Raw genomic sequence first — 22,948 nt, forward strand, 5'->3', positions numbered from 1 at the left:
GTGGACAGTGAATTTGTAAATCGCTACAGCGCGCCCTCTTACGGTACCAGTTGATTAAATCATACAGGAAGAGGCGCACTGTAACTACATGGCCCAGCCCGATCACAAGTCTTACTTTGTTTAAACAGGTAGTACGATCCATAAGGGCCTTCTCAAAAAGCAGTTGCGTCTCTTGGCAAGCTCGCCCCTGTCAGTAGTGATCTATGTCAGAGTGCTGCAAATACATGGGCTTAAAAAAATTATACTTTTTTAAACGGCAGTTGTCTTAAGAACAACACAATCGGCGAAGATATTCACAGTGAAAATCTTTCGAAAGCGTGTTTTATTGTTTGTTTTAAAACAGGCTATTATAGTTTTGGATTGTTTGCAACAAGAAAGTGATATTAAAATTCATGCTCAACAAAAATTCGGCGGGCTCGACGTATTCACAATTTTAACAGCGTATCCCAGCGTGCTCTTAACGTAAACGACGTATCCCCAACTTACCCCAAACTTATATATCAGCGTACACCAACGTATTTTCGATATTTCGCATACATTGGCTTACGTTCAGGCGATACGCCATGGTGTGACAGGGCCTTCACTCATCCTCATTTCTTCATGGTCGGTCGTGCTGAACGCATCAAACCATCAATACGTTACTCAAACGCTTGCATACGCTTTGATACGCTGTCATAACATTGTTATTTAGTTACGGTGCTGGGGAGAGTTACTGTAACAAAGTCGCTCCTTTTATCTAAGCTTACTTTTCTTATTTTAACACTCCCCAACCCGCCTAGCAATGTTATCAAAGAATTAGACTGTACGTTCTATAACTTTATATGGAAAGGGAATGACCGTGTGTCCAGGAACCAGATGATTCAAGGCTATAGTCATGGAGGAGTTAAAATGATTGACATGCATTCGTATATAAAAGCCCTTAAGGTCACCTGGATCCGCAGATTTCTAAGTTCAAATAACTTGGGTTGGGTCACTCTTTTTTTGAAGATTTCGAACATTCATGATCCTCTAGCACTCGAGGGAGGCCACCAGGCATTGCTGATCTATTTAAAAGGGGCCGCAAATCAAAACCATTTTTGGATTGATGTTCTTAATGCTTGATGCAGCTTTGTTAAGTGTCATGTACCTGCCAGTCAAATTGACGCTTTGAAAAATGTGTTGTGACATAATCAGAATATTATGGTCGGTAACAAACACATTAACTATAAACACTGGGCCAAAAAGGGTGTGAACTTCGTGTGTGACATTTTTGACACGCAAGGTGTGGCTCTTTCTCTTGTGGCATTTCAAAGGAAATTCGGGGTCAGAACAAATTACGGGGGCGTGGTCAATGCAATCAAACATTCCTTCCGTAATGTACTGAATGGAGAAACCACAGAAATTGCTCGCCCTTTTTTACCATTATTTTAATTTTGAGACTTTGTTGATGGATAAAAAGGGCTCCACCCGTCTGTACAGTGTTTTCACCTCCAGCAAAAAAGTTGTGCACAAGTTTATTGTTAAATGGGAAGAAAAAATTGGCGTGATTTTTCCGATTCTTCAATGGCACATTTTCTGTGGTTTACCCTTTAACTGTACATGTGACACCAAGTTACGTTGGTTCCAGTTTAGATTGGTGCATAGAATTCTGGGTGTAAATTCCTTTCTTTCTAAAATTGGTCGGAATAATTTTAATCTGTGTACTTTTTGTAAAAGGGAAGAAGAGACACTAGTCCACTTGTTTTGTAATTGCAAGGTGTATCTGTATTTTTGGCGTCAGATAAAACACTGGTTGACTAAAAACACTGAACATTGACATTAATTTTTTTTTTTTTTTTTTTTTGACAACACGACTAAGCTGTTTGGTGTTCTTAATAGAAAATGGTCTGCTCTCAATTTAATTCTCATTCTTTGCCGTTTTCATATTTATCGGATGAAGATAAACGACAGAAAGCCCTCATTTGTTCTTATCAAAAAGGAAATAAATCATTATTTTGTAATGGAAAAAATGATCTTTGTTAAGAATAACAACTTAGATAAGTTCAATACCAAATGGGAGCCTTTTGTATTGCTATGTACAAACTAAATGCCTTGCATAATCATCAAACTTCCTGTTTTTGCAATTTGCCATTTCTCTCTTAGTATCGTTCTATAAGTAGTTGGTTTTACCAGTAGTTTGTGTAGCTTTGCACATTGAAGAAACTTGAATAAATTTCCCCCTCCAGGGGAAAAAAAAAATTTAGTTACTGAAACGCTATCAATGCGTTAGTCATACGCTATGTATACGTTCAATACGCTATGGATACACTATGGATACGTCCTTTCCAACACCGATGTCGACTTTTTCGATGCAATTCGTTGGGAAGTTGGACGTTCTTGGACTTTGAAAATTTTCGAACTATTTTGTGCATACGTTGGCATACGTTCAGGCGATACGCCATGGTGTGACAGGGCCTTTAGCATGGAGAACCAGTACAGATTTTAAAGAAAGATCGTTTGTAACAAAAAATTCCAAAGATTTTTTTTAAAACGACCCTCAGGATTATAATTATTATTATTAAAACGCCCCCCCCCCTGAAAAAAAGACTGGACATTCAAGGTGTTTGAGGTGTCACTGAATCGTTGACGTCATTTCACCTGGTTCTCAGGGTTAGATTTTGTTTCCAACATACAAATTTAGTTTCCAGTTTAAACTGGAAGTTAAAGGAACACGTTGCCTTGGATCGGTCGAGTTGGTCTTTGAAAAGCGGTTGTTATAAAATGCATATGTGTAAAAAGATGCTGTAAAAGTAGAATACCATGATCCACACAAACATGCCTCGAAATTGCGTGGTTTTCCTTTTACCTCGTCGACTAACACAGTCGGCCATTAAATGGGAGTAAAATTTTTGACTCCCATAAATGGCCGATCGTGTTAGTTCGCACAGTAAAAGGAAAACCACGCAATTTCGAGGCAAACTTGTGTGGATCATTGTATTCTACTTTTAACACATCTTTCCAACCATATACATTTAATAACCAACGGTTACAAACGCTTTTTTATAGACCAACTCGTCCGATCCAAGGCAACGTGTTCCTTTAATGTCAATTGGGATTACACTCTGTAAAGATAGCAAATAGAACTAGCTGTTGCAAGCTGCTTACCAAACAAAACATGCAAAAAATAGTAAAAGGTCTGACGTTTCGGTCTAATAGCAGAGACTCTATAAAAATGGTCGAAAAGTAGGGCATTAACTAATGTTTTGTGTTTAAAGACAATTACGATGTTGTATATAACATTCGGTCCAGGAGTAAAAAGTGACGACCACCGGTTTAAACCGAAACTTGTTTTTAAGTCTTTGGACCCCTTTTTGATGACATATAGGCCTAGGTGTAAAAAGTGGTTTACGAGTATTTACTGTTTCAAATATTAAATTTAATCTTCTGGTTTGTTGCACCAGAAGTCAAGGTAAAATGGGCTCTCATTCTGTGTACCGTTTCTTACGTTGTTACACACTTTTCCTTGTTATATAGCTCGTACAAATCCAATGTGTGGTTCAGAATTTATGATTTGTTGAACTTTCAAGTTCCGTAAACCGGAAATAAAGGTCAACTGAGGTCACGCTCGGAGGCGTTTATTAAGTTTTTGGATCTCTTTCTGCTAACGTAAATGATAAAAATCCAAAGTGTGGTTCAATATTAAATTTGACCATTCGGTATGAACCGGAAGTCAAGGTCAAACGGGCATGTCCTAGTGTATCGTTTCAGAAGTTGTTACATATTTCCCAAATGATGCATAGATATTAAACATTCAATGTGTGGTTCAGAAGTTATAGATGATCTCATGTGGTCAGAATTTCCTGCCACTCCGGAAAAAATGCATTCATGTAATAGAAAATCAGCATCGAAGCTCCTAATATTATATTCATAAATACCTCAGACAGTTTCGCTATTCCTATTGGTGGAGAGCGCGTCACGTGGGGGTGTTTAAACCTTTGATAATGACCAGTGTTTTATAACCGGTTGTAAGCGGATACTCCGCGCTAGTCTTGGTGCAAGACGTTCCTTGTTACGGGCGATGCAGTTCGGTGAGTTGGCCGCGCTGTGTGTGAAAGGAACACCAGAACGAGTTGCACCAAGACTATACGCGCATGCGCACGAACGGAACCGGAAACTGTCGGAAATAGGCGTCTCAGTTATAACAATAAATAAATAAATAATAATAACTCTATGTGACGGTCATGAACCATAACATATGCCCACAGTCTGTTTTTTAATTTAACTTCGCCCTCTTACGTAATACCACCATATAGCGCCCTCCAGCGATCTCATTTTCGCGGGCTTTCAGTTCATAAGATCCTTAGACGAAGATCTCATCACATCGTATTTATCTTCGTCAACAGGTAATTTTGTTTTATATTGTTTAATGCTTACCTTTTGCGTTAATATTGTTTAACTAAATCATTCACTATGTTCCGTTTACCGTCATAGTCTAAGTTGTATATACTTACTGTTTAAATCTTTGATTTATCGACTCGTTTGCCATGTATAACGGAGTCAAACGAGGAGTTACCCTTAGGTCATATTTATGCCTTGAGACAATTTATGTACATGTATTCGTTTTGTAAATTACATCGGGACAAGTCAGTCCCTTTAGTGTAAATATATCTTTAGTGCATTTATTAAGTAAGCTCTGTTTTCAGTGGCGTAACCAGATGGGGGGGGGGGGGGGGCAGGGGGGGCCGGCGCCCCCCCCCCCCCCGCTCAGAACCCTTGCCCCCCTCTTGCCCCCCCATATGAAATCAGAGATAAGTATATTCTTATAGGCCTTATATATAAATCGTTTAAGGCTGCATAAAATGCTGCCGTAAAACGGAAAACTTTTATTCATTATCAGTAGGCCCTATGTGGACTATAACATGAAAAATGCGTGGAAACGCGCGCGCGATCGTATTGGCGGTAAATGTGGTTTTGCGGTTACAGAGAGTGCAGGATGTGACAAAGTTCTGTTAAATACGTGGTGGTCTGAACGCAGACCAATAGCTCCGTAAACACAAAGTCAGATCTAAATTTCTACCTCCATGGTCAGATGCACTACAGAGAAATTTACTACAGCACAAAAATGGCCAGCGAAAAAGGTTGCTTAGACCATTTCTTCTCCTTTGAAGCAAGCGGTGCAATTGAGAGGTAGGCCTATCCGTTTCGTAACTAAAATGTGATTATTAAACACCCACAATTTCGATCCTGTATTTTTGGCTTACACTTGTTACAATAAGGCCGAGTAAAAAAAGAAACATGTTTAGTGTCTGGGTTTCTCAAAAATAAGGAAGGAGGAGGGGCTTTTTATTTTTTATTTCAAGATGGTCGCCATGAATGTCAAATATCAACTGGTTTTTTTCTGCAGCTGAAATACACAAAACATTAATGAAACAGTTTGGTCAAGGCATTCAGACAAGACATTCAGATTTTTTTTTTTTTTTTTTGCTGAGATCATTTAAAATAACCCTTTTTCAAAAAAAAAAAAAAAAAAAATTGTGCATAAAAAAACTTAAGAAAAAAAAAGAGGTGTCCTGTAAAACGGAAGCGGGCGGGGACGCTAAACATTTCTATTTTTCTATTTTTACTTGGCCTAATATTATTATGTTTTGGGTATTTACACACCCACAAAGCCTAGTTGAGAATACCGTGTACAACTCTAAATTGGTACTTGTTGACCACAGTTGGTAATTTAATCCTTTTATACAGTCAAAAAGTTTTATCTTATACAAAATGACATGTTCTCTAAGATTTTGTTGTATTCGCAATCTTTTGTTACATGCTGACTATAGACTGTTTTAGAACTGCATTGGTGTGTATCAACTATATATCAGTTAACATATTTAATAATAATCTTGCACTTCTTTGGCCCCCCCCCCCCCAATTTAATCCTTGCCCCCACTTGCCCCACCAAATGAAAATGTCTAGTTACGCCACTGTCTGTTTTGGATCCAGCTTACGGTTAATTTATAGTTTCCTTTGATTTCCAAGATGGCGGACGACGCCTAGAATTATGGCGTGAACCGCAGGGAGAACTTTTTGTTTATTTATTAGTGGTTATTTAATATTCATAATTATTACTGTAAAAGTTCATATGATTCTCATCACATCGTATTTATCTTCGTCAACAGATTCATTAGTGTAAATACAATGCTGGAAAGCTAACAACTGAACAGCCGTGTCACGTCAATATTGAATACACGAAAGAGGGGTCACACTTTTATAGCGCATTTCACAATAACCGTATCAATGCGCTTTACATTAGTGCCCTGGTCATAGGGCCAATAACATCCCTTTTAATGTTTCTCAGCTCCCTTGGAAGTATACAACCTGGGCAACAGTTTATATCGCCCCAAAGGTTTTTTCATTCACAATATCAACCTCTTCCCTCGCAGGTACCCATTTATACCCCTGGGTGAAGAGAAGCAATTATAGCAAAGTATCTTGATCAATGACACAAGTGTCACGACCGGGATTCGAACCCACCAGAAACACCAGAAGCTGAGTTCGGTCCTCTTATCCGGTCGGCCACGACACCCCATGTATGGAAGGTGTAGCAATTAGACATCTTTGTCTTGAGCGCTGGACTTCCCATTAGTACAATGCAGGTGATTTGTACTAGACATTTCAATAGACTGGGTCGGTGTAGGAACCTCTTCGTAAGACTGGCGAGGTGTGGTCAGTAAAACCCATCGCTATATATCACAGAAAATAAATCAAGAACATAAAACCGTGTCAGCTTTGTTTGTAATAACGGCATACACAAAACATAATGCTCAACAGTGCAACACAGGGGCCTCAAATTCCCCCATATCATAGTTGATGTTTTATTGACATTTTGGTTTTAGCAGTTGCTTCAGAGCATAAAGAAAAAATAAATTGATGAAGTTTACCAGTTACATATATAAATATTAGCACAACTATTCTTTAAATTAAGGTCCTACCTTTTCCCCCAAAGTTAGATTTATACTCTATAATTATAGTTAGTTTTTATATAGATTCCAGAAATTTATAGGCTTTCATTTCAGGAATTGGACGAATTCTGCCAACGATAATTCGTAGTTAAAAAAAAAAAAAAAAAATAATGAATTATAATATGGATCCCAACATTACCTCACGTCCATCAGAATGCTGCAAGTTACATGAATCTTGTGCACTATCCGTGGCATTATGCGAACATGCTTTGTTTGTTTTTGTTTTGAAAAGCATCATCTGTCAAAAATCGTCCAATAAATAAAATTAACGATAAAAACACAACTCTATCGGCGAAAATCGAGCCATTGAACTTTCCATGGTTGAATTAATTTTGAGAGGGGGGCGACCCTTCTGCATACACTGGGAAAGATATTTGAAGGGGGATTTCTTACCTCACGTAATGTTCCTTTTGTGGTTACCATCTGATACACAATAAAGATTGGGATTTGCATCATAGAGGCGGATGCCATCAACCATCCTAGTGCCTGACCCCATGATGGGTATTCATAATGGTTGTACTTCAAAGGCTTGTAAGAAACTACACTGAAGATGAGCACGCCCTGGGTTAGAAAGGAAGACAACCAAATAATGAAGATCAGTTTTAATAATCATGAACGTTCTCTTTCAATAAATCATAATGTCGTCATCCAGCTGCTATTTTACAGGTAAACCGACGACGAAGCAATGGAAACGCGCTTAATACTCGCGACGAACATGATTGGCCGATGAACAACCCCGTTTTGAACCCAAAAGCGAGGGCGCACTTTCCAAAATGACGCCATGTGCTTAACGTTTTTAGTGAGATGATTGTATGTCACGTGGCTTTCAATCTACCGAATGTTTAGAATGACATGCAATAAGTTTGCCAGCATAGTATTATTTGAGCCTTTTTTTGCTCAAAACGACCGCCAATTTTCTCCAGACGGTTTTTCTCACCGGAGTCCTAGATGGCGTGTAGTCTTTGTTCCAAGACGCCCCAGTTGTGTAGTCACGAAAACCTAACCGCTATCTAAACCGCTATCACCCCCAAAAACCACTCGCCACTAGAGGGCGCTCTCATTCCCGTAACCGCAGAGCCGTATACCAATAAGGCATAAACAAAAATCGGGAGGGTCGGTCGTTTGGGATTTTTTTCTTCCCGATAGGGCCTACGTCAGAGGAGAAAAAATCAGAGGAGCAATAATCATCGAGATTCAACGATCGGTATAACAAAGCACAGAACAATAATTATTTATCAATGAACTTTGCCCCAAATCGCGCACGCCCTCCTCAGTCGGCGAAAGTTATACATGTTTGAGTATGCTTCAAGGCTGTACATTGCAACATTCTACATGCGTGCGGCACACTGCGTGGCAATTCTTTCTCAGTTCGTGAATGTGCATAGTTGGAGTCTATCAACGGCCAACACAGCGTGCGGACTGTTCATGCACTTTATATTACATGCAGTGGGTATTTCCATGGTGTGCGCATGGCGTGGGCGACAGATCGAACCATGTGGCCGAGTGCATCGTCGTGTTTTAACATTTCGTTTACGATCGCATTTCCGATGCTGTAGTTTTGAAGTTGGTTTTGGCTTGTCAGGTACTCGTTTATTATCGTTCTAAATGCAGTCTAAAAATAGTATGTTGTCTATTGTTAGGCAGGGCGGCCCAAATTTTAGGAGGGCAGCCCGCCCTCCCAATACGTGTGTGTGAAGAACAGTATCAGACACTTCATCGTTCATCGTGATTTCTGACAGCACTCATAAGTAAAATTTCAGGTTCGAATAAAGGGTTTATTGTCGTTTATTGGGCATTCAAAGTATAAAATACTTCAATTTTTTTTTAACACCATTAGAAAAAGAAAATAAACCGCGACCGTGGATTTCTGACTTTTTCGGTCGGTTGGAAAAGGGCAATAATTTGTTTTTTGTTATGCCTAATACGGCTCTGCGTAACCGCTATCACCACGAACCGCTCCTGTCACCACGAACCGCTCTCACAGGAGCGGTTCGCGGTGATAGCGGTCACGGGAATGATAGCGCCCTCTAGTGGCAAGTCATTCGTGGGGCGGTGAGAGCAGTTTGGAGAGCGGTTAGGTTTTCGTGATTACATGATTCGTGACTATAACACAACTGGAGCGTCTTGGAACTAAGACTAGGAGTAATATTGCTCGAAGCACCAATATTCACCATTTAAAAGTTAAATCTTCGACAGACTGACCAAGATTTTCATATTGGTTTCCGGCCCCTCGAAAAGCAACTCACCGGGCCCAATTTGGCTCTGCTTAGCGCCGAATTCTGCACTTACGATTACCATTAGCCGCTTACCTGCAATCGCCAAATATCTGCGCTAGCTGTGTTAGCGTAGGATGCCTAGTAACGTGGTATACGCACGCGCACAAGCCGAAATTCCCCGCTAATCCGTGAAACACGCTTTACGTAAGCACATAATTCCCTGCTTCCGTAAACGCCGATTATTTGCTTACGGAAAGCAGAGCCATGAAGTTTGGCCCCGATGTTCAGACTGATTGGTCATACGTTTGTAAACTTTGACTTGACTGCTCTGGATGGACCTTATGGCTGGCCACAGTAATAACAATTTACCCATCATTCATGTATTACATTATACCCAACCTTGCTTACCATGGTGAACACAGGTGTCACGAACTTCCAGCATATTTTCAAATAAGGGTTCGGGCGCCAGCCTAACATGTCTTCTAAATTCTGATAAAATCGCTCGGCTCCTGTTCACAGAGATAACAATACAAAGTGAAATATTTAGGCAAAAAGATTTTCAAATGTTGGGTCTTCTCTTCAAGTCAATATTGGCCAATAACTGAAAGGAAGCACACACGTCTTAAACCACTGTCGCAAATCTTTTTCTCACACACGGGTATATTATATTAAGACACTTGACATTATTGCTAATTGTCAAAGACCAGTCATCTCACTTTGTGTGTCTCAACATATGCAAAAATTAATAAACCTGTGAACATTTGAGCCCAATTGGTCGAAGTTGCGAGACAATCACAAATTGCTTGAATTCGAGACCTCAAAATCTAATTCCGAGGTTTCGAAATCAATCAAATTTGGAGAAAATTCCTTCTTTCTTGAAAACTACCTAACTTTAGAGGTAGCCGTTTCTCAATGTTTTATACCATCAACCTCTCCCCATTACTCATTACCAAGTAAGGTTTTATGCTAATACTTATTTTGAGTAACTACCGATAGTGTCCACTGCCTTTTAATGTTGATGTATTTAGATAAATCATAAACCATCTTCGATAAAAATAAAGTGGACAAAACCCAGCATTATGACATCACTGTGCTCATACAACGAAACATTTGTCAAGTCCATAAAAATGTCCGAATATTAAAACAATGTCCAATACAGAACACGCACAATTCAGCCAGTCAGTTGAGCGAGAGGTTGTCTTCAGCCGACGCCTTCTCGGGAAACTCTGATGGTCGCCTTCCACGCATCCCCTGTCCAGCATCAGCAACCAGTTCAAACCACCGTTTATGTGTACTCTACTACTAGATTGGGGGGGGGGGGGGGAACTGTTAGATGCAGGGACAAAGGATTATGATAGATGATCCACAAGGATGCATTTGTGTATTGAATGGGTGTGTTTGTGGACGTATGGATCGAGCGCCGTTCTGTGGGCTTTTGGCCAATTCGAACAATGGACCCCACAAGAGAAGTATTTGTCCAACCTAGACAAGGGGATTCTTTAGAAAGCGGGAAGACTATAACAACAATAGCAGTACCTCACAAAGGTTGGGTGGGTATAGGTATACACAATTAAACCAGGGACCCAGAACAAAAGAGTATAGTCCACGATTAAGGTCAACGGTTTAAAAAAAACGTGTACAAAACCAATGGGAGCTGTTGTAAAAAAAAAGTTAGAAAGAGTATAAACAAAAGAGGGACAATAGAAGACTTTGGGATGCTAGGTGGCAGCAGACTTACCAGGTAAACTTCAATTGTTTACGTAGTTCTGCGCGTGCGCACATGACCGAGAACAATGGATTTTGCCTGGTAAGTCTGCTGCCACCAAGCGTCCCAAAAGTTTCCCATAGGAGTTTCACGATTGCAGACGTATACAAGCCTGTGTGCGTATAATGGGAAATAATGGGTGTACCCAGACGTACATAGTCAAGATGATACGTCAAGCCATGTTGGATTCTGTTCTTACCATACACCCATCCTATAACAAAAGCTTCGAAGAATGTTGCCCATAGTATTGCAAACCAGCTGACAGCATACGTGTCAATCATTTGGAAGATATACATGCCTCCCTATATTATAACAACAGTCAAACAAAAAAACATTGAATTAGGCAATATATCGTCAACGTTTGGAGAGGCAAATCTTCCAAAAATTCATACCTTTTTGGTAAATATGTGTATGTGCATATTTTGGATGTTATCATTAGACATGTGTTTCAATTGATTCAAAGTTGAAGTAATTAGCATAATGACCTATTAACAAAGTTAATAGTTTTTATATTTTCACGAACAGCCACATTTCGATTTGCCATTTTTAAAATGAAAGTAAATAGCATGACCTAAATAAATAATTTAAGTTTTTACGAACAGACACACTTCGGTTTGGTACTCGACGTGCGTTAAACGCGGTTTTCGCACAAACATGAAAGTCCAGCAAAAGGAGCAGAATTGCCTCTTCGTGAAAACAATGACTAATATCATTATTAAATATTTTTTTTTGTTCTGTAGCGCCGTATTTGATTGTGTTCCATCGCCTCGTTAAATACGGCAATTTAAACGAAATAAAATAATATGGCAATAACGGGGAGGAATAACCCCCCAAATACAGAACTGAAGATCTAGTTCATAAAATTATTATTATTTTTTTTTTCGAAATGCAACTCGTACTTCCTCTGTCAATCCGAACTTCCTCAAAACTGAACAGGTTATTTGCAAGAAACCCCACCTGTCTTGATGTATAGAAGCCTCGATTGCCTCAAGTCGCAGCCGTATTGATAGGTTTCCTTGTTTATCAGAACAATTACTTTAACTGTGAACTCAAACTTTCTAGGTGGCTTTAAGTTGAATAACTTGTCAGTGAAGATATGATGTGAACATAAACTAGTTATGTTAGTGTTAAAGAAAGTGAACTTTGAACCAAAGATCTATGTGATGGAATTTATTTTGTCTATAGTTTTTACATTAAACCACTCACATTGAAGGTCATTGGAAGACCGGCTATGCATAATGATGCACACACAGCAAGTACAAACAATGGCCGACGATTTCCTTTTTGAAAACGAGGCAAGAAGTCAAGAAGACCAGCGACCATACCCTCTACACCAACAAACTGAAATAGAAAAAGAAAATGCTGGGACATTAGTCATCATTATGCGTTCTCATAGAATAGACGCCCATAGGAGCTGCATTTCTAGTATGCAAAACAAGTTTTTGTGATTGCTAGATACTTTCCTTCAAAACTAAGGTATGATTTTGAACCACAAATGGTGTTGTTTTCAATGGTAAAGTTAACACATCGCCGTATAAACAGCTTTAGAGCCGGTGTGGCAGGAGATTATGACCCCCTTCTGATAGCGCCCTCTTTTGACTCCTCCTCCAGCCCATCTTAGTTTTCCATAAAAATGAGGGACAGAATCTCCGGCGGACAAAATTCCCTGGGATGCCGGAAATTTCAAAACGAGGCTGGCAATGTTTTCTGGTTTGGACCGTGAAAGTAACACATTCACAAGTTTTAGTTATAACAAACATGTATACGTGTAATCGTGGAGCCGTTATCATGACGTCATGGTTGAGGTTTTGCGTTCATTATTGTTGTTGAAGTACTGCTGTGAGTTTTATTCAATTTCGGGGACACCGTTACACACACTTTTGCATTCATGCCGAAAACGGCACTTTCTGTTGCCCATTCTACGTTTCGACTTTGTTTCTTTCATTTTTCACACACAATACTGATTTTATCTAACGTTATCTACAGTTTATCAAATTAATAGGTAGAATAAACATTGGACGTGAACTGAAAATTTAGTCTCGATTTCCCCCAAGACGACCTTCATTGAAATGATAGAAATCATGAGGTGCAAAACGATATTGATTAGTGACATAAACAGGCATGCTTCAGTTTGATAGCATTTACAAACGATCTGAAAATGCATTGAGAAAATTGCTAAAATTAGCGGGATAACTTCATCATGTTTACAAATTAAACATTCTTATACGTTTGTTCATTTCGTTCTGTGCTCGTACCTGACTGTCTATTCCGAGCAGAAGTATCATGAAGAAGAATAAGATGGCCCACAAGGGTGAAAATGGCATCTGTGCAATAGCTTCTGGATAGGCCATAAAGACAAGACCAGGACCTTTAATATCAAAAAGGAATCGTATAAACATTTGAATATAACATTATCAAGTAGGGGTAGGCGGAGTCAGCCCCCCAAAACAACTTTATCTTCTTTTAAACATATAAATCGTGACAAACAATTACTTAAAAAAAACTGTTTTATTGTTCATAAGCATCTACTCTAATGTTTGAAAGAAAAAAAATATATATTTCCAGGTGACTTTAAGTGAAACTTCGGCTCAGGGCAAAGCAAGAACGAAAAGGTAAGTGACGTCACTATAAACGAATAAAGTCAAAGTTCAAAACCACTTTTTTCCTTTGTTGCTTTTTCTTTCAATATTTGTGATATCTGACATCGCAAGTTGACCATCATAATATGACGAAATACTGATTTCAGAATATATTATGTTCAGTCATAATATGTAGACTCTAACTGCTCCTAATTTCAATGTACTATTTGACGTGACTTTAGAAACTGATGTAAAAAGTTTCAAGCAGTCGTATTGATTACCTAAATCTACTACAACGACTGAAAACGATATTGAATGTGAAAACCTAAAGACGAAGATGAACATAATGTTGCAGTTGAATACCTGATTTGACTACATCCGTCACAGTGCTGTTGTGTTTACCAGCCATGAATCCAAGCACTGCGAAAATCACGAAGCCCGAGTACAGACTGGTGCCACTATTTGCCAATGCAAAGAAGATGCCATCCCTAACAAATGATGAATAAAAAAATATATATATACTTAGCTATCGTGATTGAAACTCACAAATTCACAGTATGAAATCATACTTGTTTGTTATTTAAATCATTGCTTATGTTAAATGTAGTTTTATTTGAAAGTTAATCAAATTGTTTTGCTAATAATTACAGATAGGAAACCGCACCTGAAAAAGTTGTGGTTGAAAGTGTTGTAACTTCCCAAGGCAGCCATGTTGCCAAGCCCCAAAGAATAAGAAAACATAACCTGAGTTGCTGCATCTAGCCACGTCTGTTAAACAGAAATAAGAACAAGATGTATTATGGTCCAATAAAGCACCAATCAATTGATACGTAACATCATCGGGGTGTGGGGGGGGGGGTAACATCATCAGGGGGTCTCACTTCATGTAAATCATTGCTGCTCAGTCTCACGCGCTACATCCCAGTAATGTGGAGATTGTGCAGTAATTCACCAGAACCAGAACCAGAACCAGAACCAGAACCAGAACCATTAAATTAATACAGCGCCATGCAACTCACACAGCACCTTGCAATTTTATATTGCACTATAATGCCACGCAGAAATACATTATGCAATTCACACAGCGCTATGCAGTTCTTACAGCACTAGGCAATTTCGTTCCGCACATTATGCAGTTCATACAGCAATGTGTTTTTTAGACGGTAAACTTAATTACCCGGTAATACATTTTCTTAGGACACAATATTTTCAGGACACCTATTCATCCATTGTGTCGGATTATATTTTCTGATTTAAAATCATTTTAAAGTGAACGCTATACTGACACAAATTACTTTGAATTTGAAAATAAAAACATTTGTATAGCGCTGAGTTAAAGTAGGTTATCACTTCACAGACATCATTATGGACTTGAATGGAGCTGCTTGTACACAAAGAATGAAGTACCTACTTTGAGTGAACAAAGTCGAAATAAAAGGTTTTTGGAGCAGTATTATCTTTACGGGGCAGTAGTTTTTAGATAAGAAGATTAAAAACAGATTAAGTGTGTAATACTACATGGCGCTACCGCAAACCTCACCTGACTAAACTAATTTATTAATTTGATTGCTCTATCAGTTGGCTGAAGTGAACAACTGCCGAGGGGCTGACCTCAACTGTAATATATTTGTAATTATTTTTTTCTCCGAAGGCAAGAAATGTTTGGCACAAACATTGACCATAAATCGGAGGGTAACTTTCTTAAATCGCCCACAGAAATAAAACGTTAATGTTGTACTGCAATAGGCAGTTTGAAAAGGTAGCCAGACATCGGTTTTTATACTGTCCAATGCCGTTTTTGTTTTGAACATAATATTTGTAAGCGGAACCAGTAAATGATGGTGCAATTATATTGCGAGGACAGCCTGGTCAATACCCACACAAATTAGCACGAAGTGGACCCATTTTACAGTGTTAAAGGCGGGCACATATTCCATAAGGTTCCCATGACAGCGCATCCACATGCACTGGCTATACTGCCGTGAACATATTGCCTCCTATTACAATCGGATGAGTGTATGCAGTTAATATGCAATCCCAACCTTTCAATTCAATTTACATCATTACATAATGCATATATACAATGTAATAGAGGACCGAGTAGGAGGATTTGGGTACCTTTTTAACAAAAAACATAATGTCCACAGATTTACATTAAACTATACTCGGTTTGAAAATAATAATTGTAGAAACCTTTCCTTAAGATATTACTTGCTGAGGTGCTGTAATATTTGAAAAAATGAGTACAACAATGTCATGAAAAGAATTTTCGTATCAGTCTGTCAGTGAGACGAAAACTATTTTGCATGCAAAAACGTAGTAGCCATCAGTTATTGTATGTTATGGTAAAATACCATAACAGGTTAGTACGTTTTTACATGCTAAAACTGATATTAAAATAATTTTTCTGACATTGTTTTACTCATTTCTCAAAAACTACAGCACATGAGCAAGTAATATTTTAAGGGAAGCTTTCTACTATCATAATCTTCAAAGTTCAAACTGTTTGAAAGTTTAATGTAAATCTGAGGAAATTGTGCAAAAAGTACCCAGACCCAATAAAGGTTTTTACAATCAAAGAAAATGAACAGTATGGATGCCGATTTGAAATACCTGGCAAAGTAGTCAATGGAGATAAAGCTTTTATATGTTACATACTGAGAGATAATGACTCTTTTAAAGGAGGCTCCACATAACGGTTGACTTTTGATTCCTTCGTCAATGGCATATTCCACTATCCAGAACCATATAGAATCGAAGGGTGTTCATGGAATAGGTAGAGGTCAATCATCTTCAGGGTTTACATTAAATACAGTGTACACTACTGGTAATTGTCAAACACCAGTCTTCTCACTTGGTGTATCACAACATATGCATAAAATAACAAACCTGTGAAAATTCGCAGTTGCGAGATATTTATGAAAGAAAAAAAACGCCCTTAGTCACACGAAGTTCTGTGCTTTCAGATGCGAGACCTCAAATTCTAAATCTGAGGTCTCGAAATCAAATTCGTGGAAAATTACTTCTTTCTCGAAAACTACGTTACTTCAGAGGGATTACTCGTTACCAAGTAAGTTTTATGCGTATAATTATTTTGAGTAATTACCAATAGTGTACACTGCTTTTAAGAGTTTCTTACCTGCCCATCTTGTAGCCTGGTCATGTTAGGTTTCAGGTAATATATCAACCCTTCAGAGGCGTTTTCCAAAGTTACTGCTCTGATCAACAGAATGGTGATCAGAACGTACGGAAACGTTGCAGTGAAATAAACCACCTTTGGATTGGTAAAAAAAAAAGGGAAAACAAGAAAATTAAATAATTCAATTCAATTGAATTGAATTAAATTCAATTTATTATACACATCACGTTAAAAACATGAAAATTTCCTCCCAGTGTGCATCACTGATAAAAAACACAGAATTTAAAAAAATAAATATAAATAGTCCTTTAAAGTATTGATAAAACACAATACGGCAAACTGGTGTCGCACCATGATGGAGAGGTATCCCTAAAGGGGTCATATTCCGTGTCAGACCAACGCGCTTTTTTACTTCGTATCATCAGATTTTGATAACAATTTATGTGCTATCTATGAATGCACACAAATTTTGTGTACACCTTTTTTAGCCCGATCCGACCTACTTTGTGGTCAGGGTAGAAACCACTAAAATCTAACGTTTTTAGGGTAAAATACAATTTTTTTGCAAAAAATATTCAAACCGTGTTTATACATGCAGATTCGGTATTGAATCAATGAGTGTTGCATGGCTCTTTTGTCAACTTTTTTTGGTTTAAAGAAGGTCACCGTGACCTTTAATATGTGATCGTGACCTTTGACCCAACTTTTTAAAAGAATTAAATGTATCATTCCAAAAATCACCAAAATACAAATCACTCGATAGAGCACGTCTTCCTCTATCAGAATCCACTAAAAAACATTTAGCTCTTCAAAATTTTAAATTTGAAACTTTTTAAACGGGTACATTTGGTTGGTTACAAACAAGTCAACTAACATACTTTACATATTAAATCCCCCCCCCCCAAAAAAAAACTCTTCTAAAATTACTTAAATTGTTCATGGTGTGAAATTTCTCACGATAAATTGGGTCATAGGTCACGATAACATATTAAAGGTCACGGTGACCTACTTTCAACAAAATTTATTTATTTTTGACAAAAAATTAGATTTGAGCATGCAATTTTCTATTTTTAATTCAAATGTTTGTAATTGTGATGAAAATTTACGTGGTAATGAAATATGCCTTCTAACAAATTTAGTTTCTGCCCTGACAACATTGTTATTCAGATCAGGCTAAAATTTGTGTACATTCATTGCTCATAAGGACCTAAAGGCACAGCAATTTTTATCAAAATCGGAAGACATGAGGTACAAAGTGCATTAAAGTGCATTAGTCAAACATGGAATGACCCATATACGAAGTATCTTATTGTTCTCGTTACTGTTAAATCCATTACCCAACTAAGGTCATGGCGCCTGAACAATCAGTATTGGTCCTGCAAGGTATGCGGAGGTACGTTTTTTAAGTATGAGACTTTTCCCTTTACATAAGATCATGTAATGGTTTACAAGGTGCTTCCTGTGGCGGAATGCAAAGCCAATCAAACCAGGAAACAGCGGGCGAACCCCTTTTCTTTACGATATGTGTACGCTACCACCCCGAAGTTTTCAATTTTCACTTGTTAGTTTTATTGTACACCTCAAATGAAAATGAAATGAAAAAATCAAAGGTAGGGCCTACTCTACTTTTTACAAATAGGACAAAACCTATTTCTGATAAAATAAGATTTGTACGTGCCAGTTTAAAGGAACACGTTGCCTTGGATCGGTCGAGTTGGTCTTTGCAAACCGTTTGTTATAAAATGCATATGATTAGAAAGATATTTTAAAAGAAGAATATAATGATCCACACAAGTATCTTTCGAAATTGCGTGGTTTTCCTTTTACCGCGTCGACAAACACGGTCGGCCATTTATGGGAGTCAAATTTTTGACTCCCATTAATGGCCGACCTTGTTAGTTTGCAAATTAAAAAGAAAACCACGCAATTTCGAGGCAAATGTGTGTGGATCATTGTATTCTACTTTTAAAACATCTTTTTAACCATATGCATTTTGTAACGAAAGGATGTAAACGCTTTTCAAAGACCAACTCGTCCGATCCAAGGCAACGTGTTCCTTTAAATTGTGTGTGCTTAAAAACAGCTTGTTAAAGTTGTGTGAGTGTGGTTTCTAAAGCTTACCTTGCCAGAGCTTTTAACCCCTTTGAAGACACACATATAAACAACAGTCCATGCTAAGACCAAGCATAGTGATAGCTGCCAGTTTATTGAACCAATGTCATGTAAGCCGTCGGACAGATGAATCTGTAAAATCTTTCGCCTGAAACAGACGGAATCTAAGTATTAGTTTGCCCTTTCAGTAGAAAGCATGACTTCTTAACATATAAAAAGGCAAATTCAATTCCATGTTTTAATATCATAAAGACTTCGTCCACATTTAAAAATATGACTCAAACAATTACTCAAAATAATTGTTAGCATAAAAATTTACTTGGTAACGTTCAATGGAGAGCTGTTGGTGGTATAAAACATTGCGAGAAACGGCTCCCTCTGAACGTAGTTTTTAAGAAAAAAGTAATTTCTCACTAAAATAGTTTAATTGAAATCGAGACCTCAGCCGAGGTCTCGAGTTCAAGCATCTGAAAGCACACACATTGTGCGACAATGGGTTTTTTCTTCCACAGCTATTCTCTCGCAACTTTGTCGACCAATTGAGCTCAAAATTTCAAAGGTTTGTTATTTGATGCATGTTGAGATACACCAAGTGAGAAGACTGGTCTTTGACAGTTACCAAAGGTGTCCAGTGTCTTTAAATGTATAACAAAAGCAGGAGTTTGTACCAACTGTAATCTCACCTGAAATACTTTTTTACAAACAAAACGTCTAATCATTTTTCTACTCAATTTAAGGGCAATAGTAAATTTTTCTCATCTACTTTTCTATCACTGAAAATAAGCAAACATGACAAAATAAAACCTCACTCCCAAAACTCTGTTACTGAGCTCGTTCTCTTGACGTCCTCAAACACCGAACAGTCCAAGTCAGCCCCGGTGCCGTTGCTTGTTAAGTTCGTTACAAATACTTCAGATGGAACAGTTTCATTATTCCAGGTATGGTCACATCTCCAGAGGTCAGTTCCCTGTACACCATACCCAGTTGGATCTTTACATAGATCCGTGTTGAATGGATTGTTACAGTGGGACCACGGCACCACGGCAGCGAAGGACATGAACAAGTAGTAAATAGCCCAAGCTAGGATGACGTTGTAGTACATGTTTGTAAAAGTTACAAGGATAACGCTGGCTATCCCAATACCTGGAAATTAATTCAAAGACAAAAATACAATATTGGCTTCGTGGATTATTACATTTCTGCATAGAGCTGGTCTTCCTGAACAAATTTGAAAGAACGCTCCAAAATAAATCTATAGTTTGCGGTAACACCATGTGTGTATCTACTTGCCAGGTGGAGTTTGCTCTTAGAGCACTGTCTTTCTTTATTTGATGGGACTACTAATGTAGCTTATAGGATCATAATTAACTACACTACTGCGGAGTCGGTTCTAGGGTTGGTCTCAAAAGTATCCCGAACATCCGATAAATCTACTCCGCGGTAGTAGAATAAAGAAAGACAAACTCTAAGAACAAACTCTACCTGGCAAGTAGACACACATGGTGTTATCGCAAACCAAATATATATTAATACTTCACCATGCAATGCTTCAAATCCTATACAATAACTTTTACCCTTGAAGAGTGGGGAGATTTTCCAGATGCCAATGCCTCCCTGGGCCATAAATTGACCCAGTCCTAGCTCCAGGAGAAGTAGAGGTACACCCCCAACAACCAGACATATCAGATACGGGATAAGGAACGCACCTGTGAGAATAAGATTTGTTTCAAATCAATGAAGAGGTAAAATTGTGTATAAAATAGTTACAAGGTAAATGACATTGATGATGATGATGTCGTATGCTAAACTTGAGTCCGCGAACATGGAGACCGACCAGTCAGACGTCCCAAACTACGCTTCAAAGATGTCTTGAAGAGAGATTTGGTAAACTTCAACATCCCCACCAGGTCATGGCTTCAGTTGGCTAGCCACCGCTCAAGCTGGAGGTCCATGCTGTTATGATGGGATGAGACATGATCACCAACAAAGATGAGAAGAGGAAGATGTCAATGATGGATGCGTCTAAACTTGACTGAACGTCCTCAGCAAAGTGAAGGGCTTCGATGCCACCATCTAGGTGAGAGAGTGGACAGTCAGCTATCGCATGGTGCATCATCTGGGGTTCGCCACAATCACAAAGCGGAGACGCAAGCTCCACTTGTTCGGTACGGAACCGGTTCAAGAGGCACAAATGGCCGCTGGAGAGGTCCATTCCCGGCAGCTGGATGGTGGGGTCAGCGACCAGGAACTTGTGCGGGAGGTTGGTAAAGTCTCGCCACCGCATGCACCATAGATCTTCTGCAGTCACTGCACTGTCCGAGACATTGGGCCAGACTGGGTTTCTAGACGTGGGAGTCGAGGTCACTGAGGAGAGAGAGCTCAGAGTTGGATCGGATCTTACCGACCAGCATGAATGTTCGGATGTCCGGAAGACTCAGGACTGGGAGCCAATCTGTCCTTGTACTTTGAACGGCACCAGTAATGGTTCTCATTGTGTTGTTTAGTAGGACGTAAACGAGACTGGTTGTGTGGACAGAGTTCCTCCAGACTGGAGCACAGTACTCAGCCACTGAATAGGAGAGGGCTAGAGCAGATGAGCAGAGTGTCTTTGCCTCTGCTCCCCAGGTTGTACCAGCGAGTATGTGGATCAAGTTGTTTCTGGTCCGGATTTTGGCAGCTACTTTCTGGAGGTGAGGTTTCAAGGTGAGTCTACGGTCCAGGGTGACGCCAAGATAAGTCGGTATGGGGGTGTGGCTCAAACAATTTTCTTGGTCACTTCTTGCGTTGTGCATGTGAAAAACACTGGATACTGTTTTATCTACACTGGGCTGAAGTCGCAAGCGTTCACAGTATTCACTGATCTTTAATACGCCACCATTGATAGTGGAATAAGAATGGTCTATGCAATAACGAAGGTCTAACATACTGCACTTACACTATAACTTGAGATCTATAATTGTTAAATTGGACCGTTTAAATTGGCCCAAAAAATACATTGTTTAGTGTGGCTTTCCAGTTTGAGTAGGTATTTCTGAATATCTATGTAGGTATTTGCTATCACCCTCAGGGCGTGGTGACAGTATAATGTACATTGTGTGCGCTGATAGTTGCATTTTTGGTGTCACTATTAAACTCGGTTACATTGTGTGAACCCTACCATATTATAGAATTTCTTGTGATTGTGTGCATTGGTTTACGGTTCGCTGTGAAAGTTGTGGCGACAACAAACTGATATCCTTTTGAACAGAATGCTTGGTATATTGTTGCACTTCTTCTAACGTAGCTGTAGACCTATGGAAGCATCGAATTGTGAGGCCAGTAACAATATTTAGCAAATCATGTGTGGTACACTATGTAGTTTTGGTTAAAAGCAGTTTGTAAACAGCCATTTCTGTTATATTTTGAAAAAAGGTAAGAAATTAATAAGTTTGCTTGTTGCATAAAAATAAATTGAAGACGATGCCTGAATTGATTTATACAATTAGAGTTGGAATCTATAGAGGTGTTCTCATGATGTCAGCATCAACAAGAAGTACCAACAACTTTGTCCTCTCCTGTTTTCAAAAACACCAAAAATATGTACAAAGGCTCAGTTTTGTCCACAATTTTCAAGCAATCTCTCTTGGTGGGTGAAACAATTAATTATTGGAATCAAACATACCTCCTCCGTTTTTATAACATAGGTACGGAAACCTCCACACATTGCCAAGGCCGACGGAGAACCCAATCAGCGCGAGTAAGAAATCCAACTTATTACTCCATTTCTCCCGCAAATCTCCTGCCCTTTTCTGAGTGAAACCAGCCGAAACGACTTCCTCGCCATCATCATTCATTGCTCGCGGCGTTTCATCAACTTCATCCATGTCGACTTGGGACATGGTTTTGGCACGATCTATGTCGCTTTTTAGCAAACGTTGTTTTAGATCTTCATTTGAATGTAGGCCTACCCTAGATCGAAGTTCGCACCGAGAGCGAACTATCCTTGTTAAAATACAGTAGTGTGCATGACTACGGAAGCCCATTTGTGTCATTATGCGTTTCTCTCTCACCGTGGTAGCGTTTCTCTTTCACACGATGGGCGTCGATCGGGGAGGGAGAGGGGCAGGGGGGCAGGGGGGGGGATGTTTGTGTGTCCCTCTAAAAAAAACTTTAAAAAACTGTCCACTGGA

General features: G+C 38.9%; 2 protein-coding genes across 2 annotated transcripts; one reads left to right on the plus strand and one right to left on the minus strand.

Moving 5' to 3' along the window:
* The first annotated feature begins 829 nt into the window (after positions 1 to 829).
* On the plus strand, positions 830 to 6,139 carry LOC139942007 (uncharacterized). Its single transcript, XM_071938671.1, has 4 exons — positions 830 to 1,095; positions 1,592 to 1,658; positions 4,272 to 4,361; positions 6,126 to 6,139. Exons 1-4 carry the CDS (start codon positions 856 to 858, stop codon positions 6,137 to 6,139), a joined length of 411 nt encoding a protein of 136 aa, XP_071794772.1. The 5' UTR covers positions 830 to 855.
* LOC139939761 (sodium- and chloride-dependent GABA transporter 1-like) lies at positions 5,924 to 22,612 on the minus strand. Its single transcript, XM_071935869.1, has 13 exons — positions 22,441 to 22,612; positions 20,354 to 20,485; positions 19,589 to 19,922; positions 18,789 to 18,927; positions 16,668 to 16,802; positions 14,193 to 14,296; positions 13,892 to 14,016; positions 13,205 to 13,317; positions 12,156 to 12,290; positions 11,149 to 11,251; positions 9,593 to 9,693; positions 7,362 to 7,529; positions 5,924 to 6,689 (listed from the first exon to the last, which is right to left on the minus strand). The coding sequence occupies exons 1-13, from the start codon at positions 22,610 to 22,612 to the stop codon at positions 6,555 to 6,557; spliced, it is 1,896 nt and encodes a 631-aa protein (XP_071791970.1). The 3' UTR covers positions 5,924 to 6,554.
* Between the last annotated feature and the right edge of the window lie 336 nt (positions 22,613 to 22,948).

This window comes from Asterias amurensis, chromosome 1 (genome assembly GCF_032118995.1).
Source record: "Asterias amurensis chromosome 1, ASM3211899v1".
NCBI classification, from domain to species: Eukaryota; Metazoa; Echinodermata; class Asteroidea; order Forcipulatida; family Asteriidae; genus Asterias; species Asterias amurensis.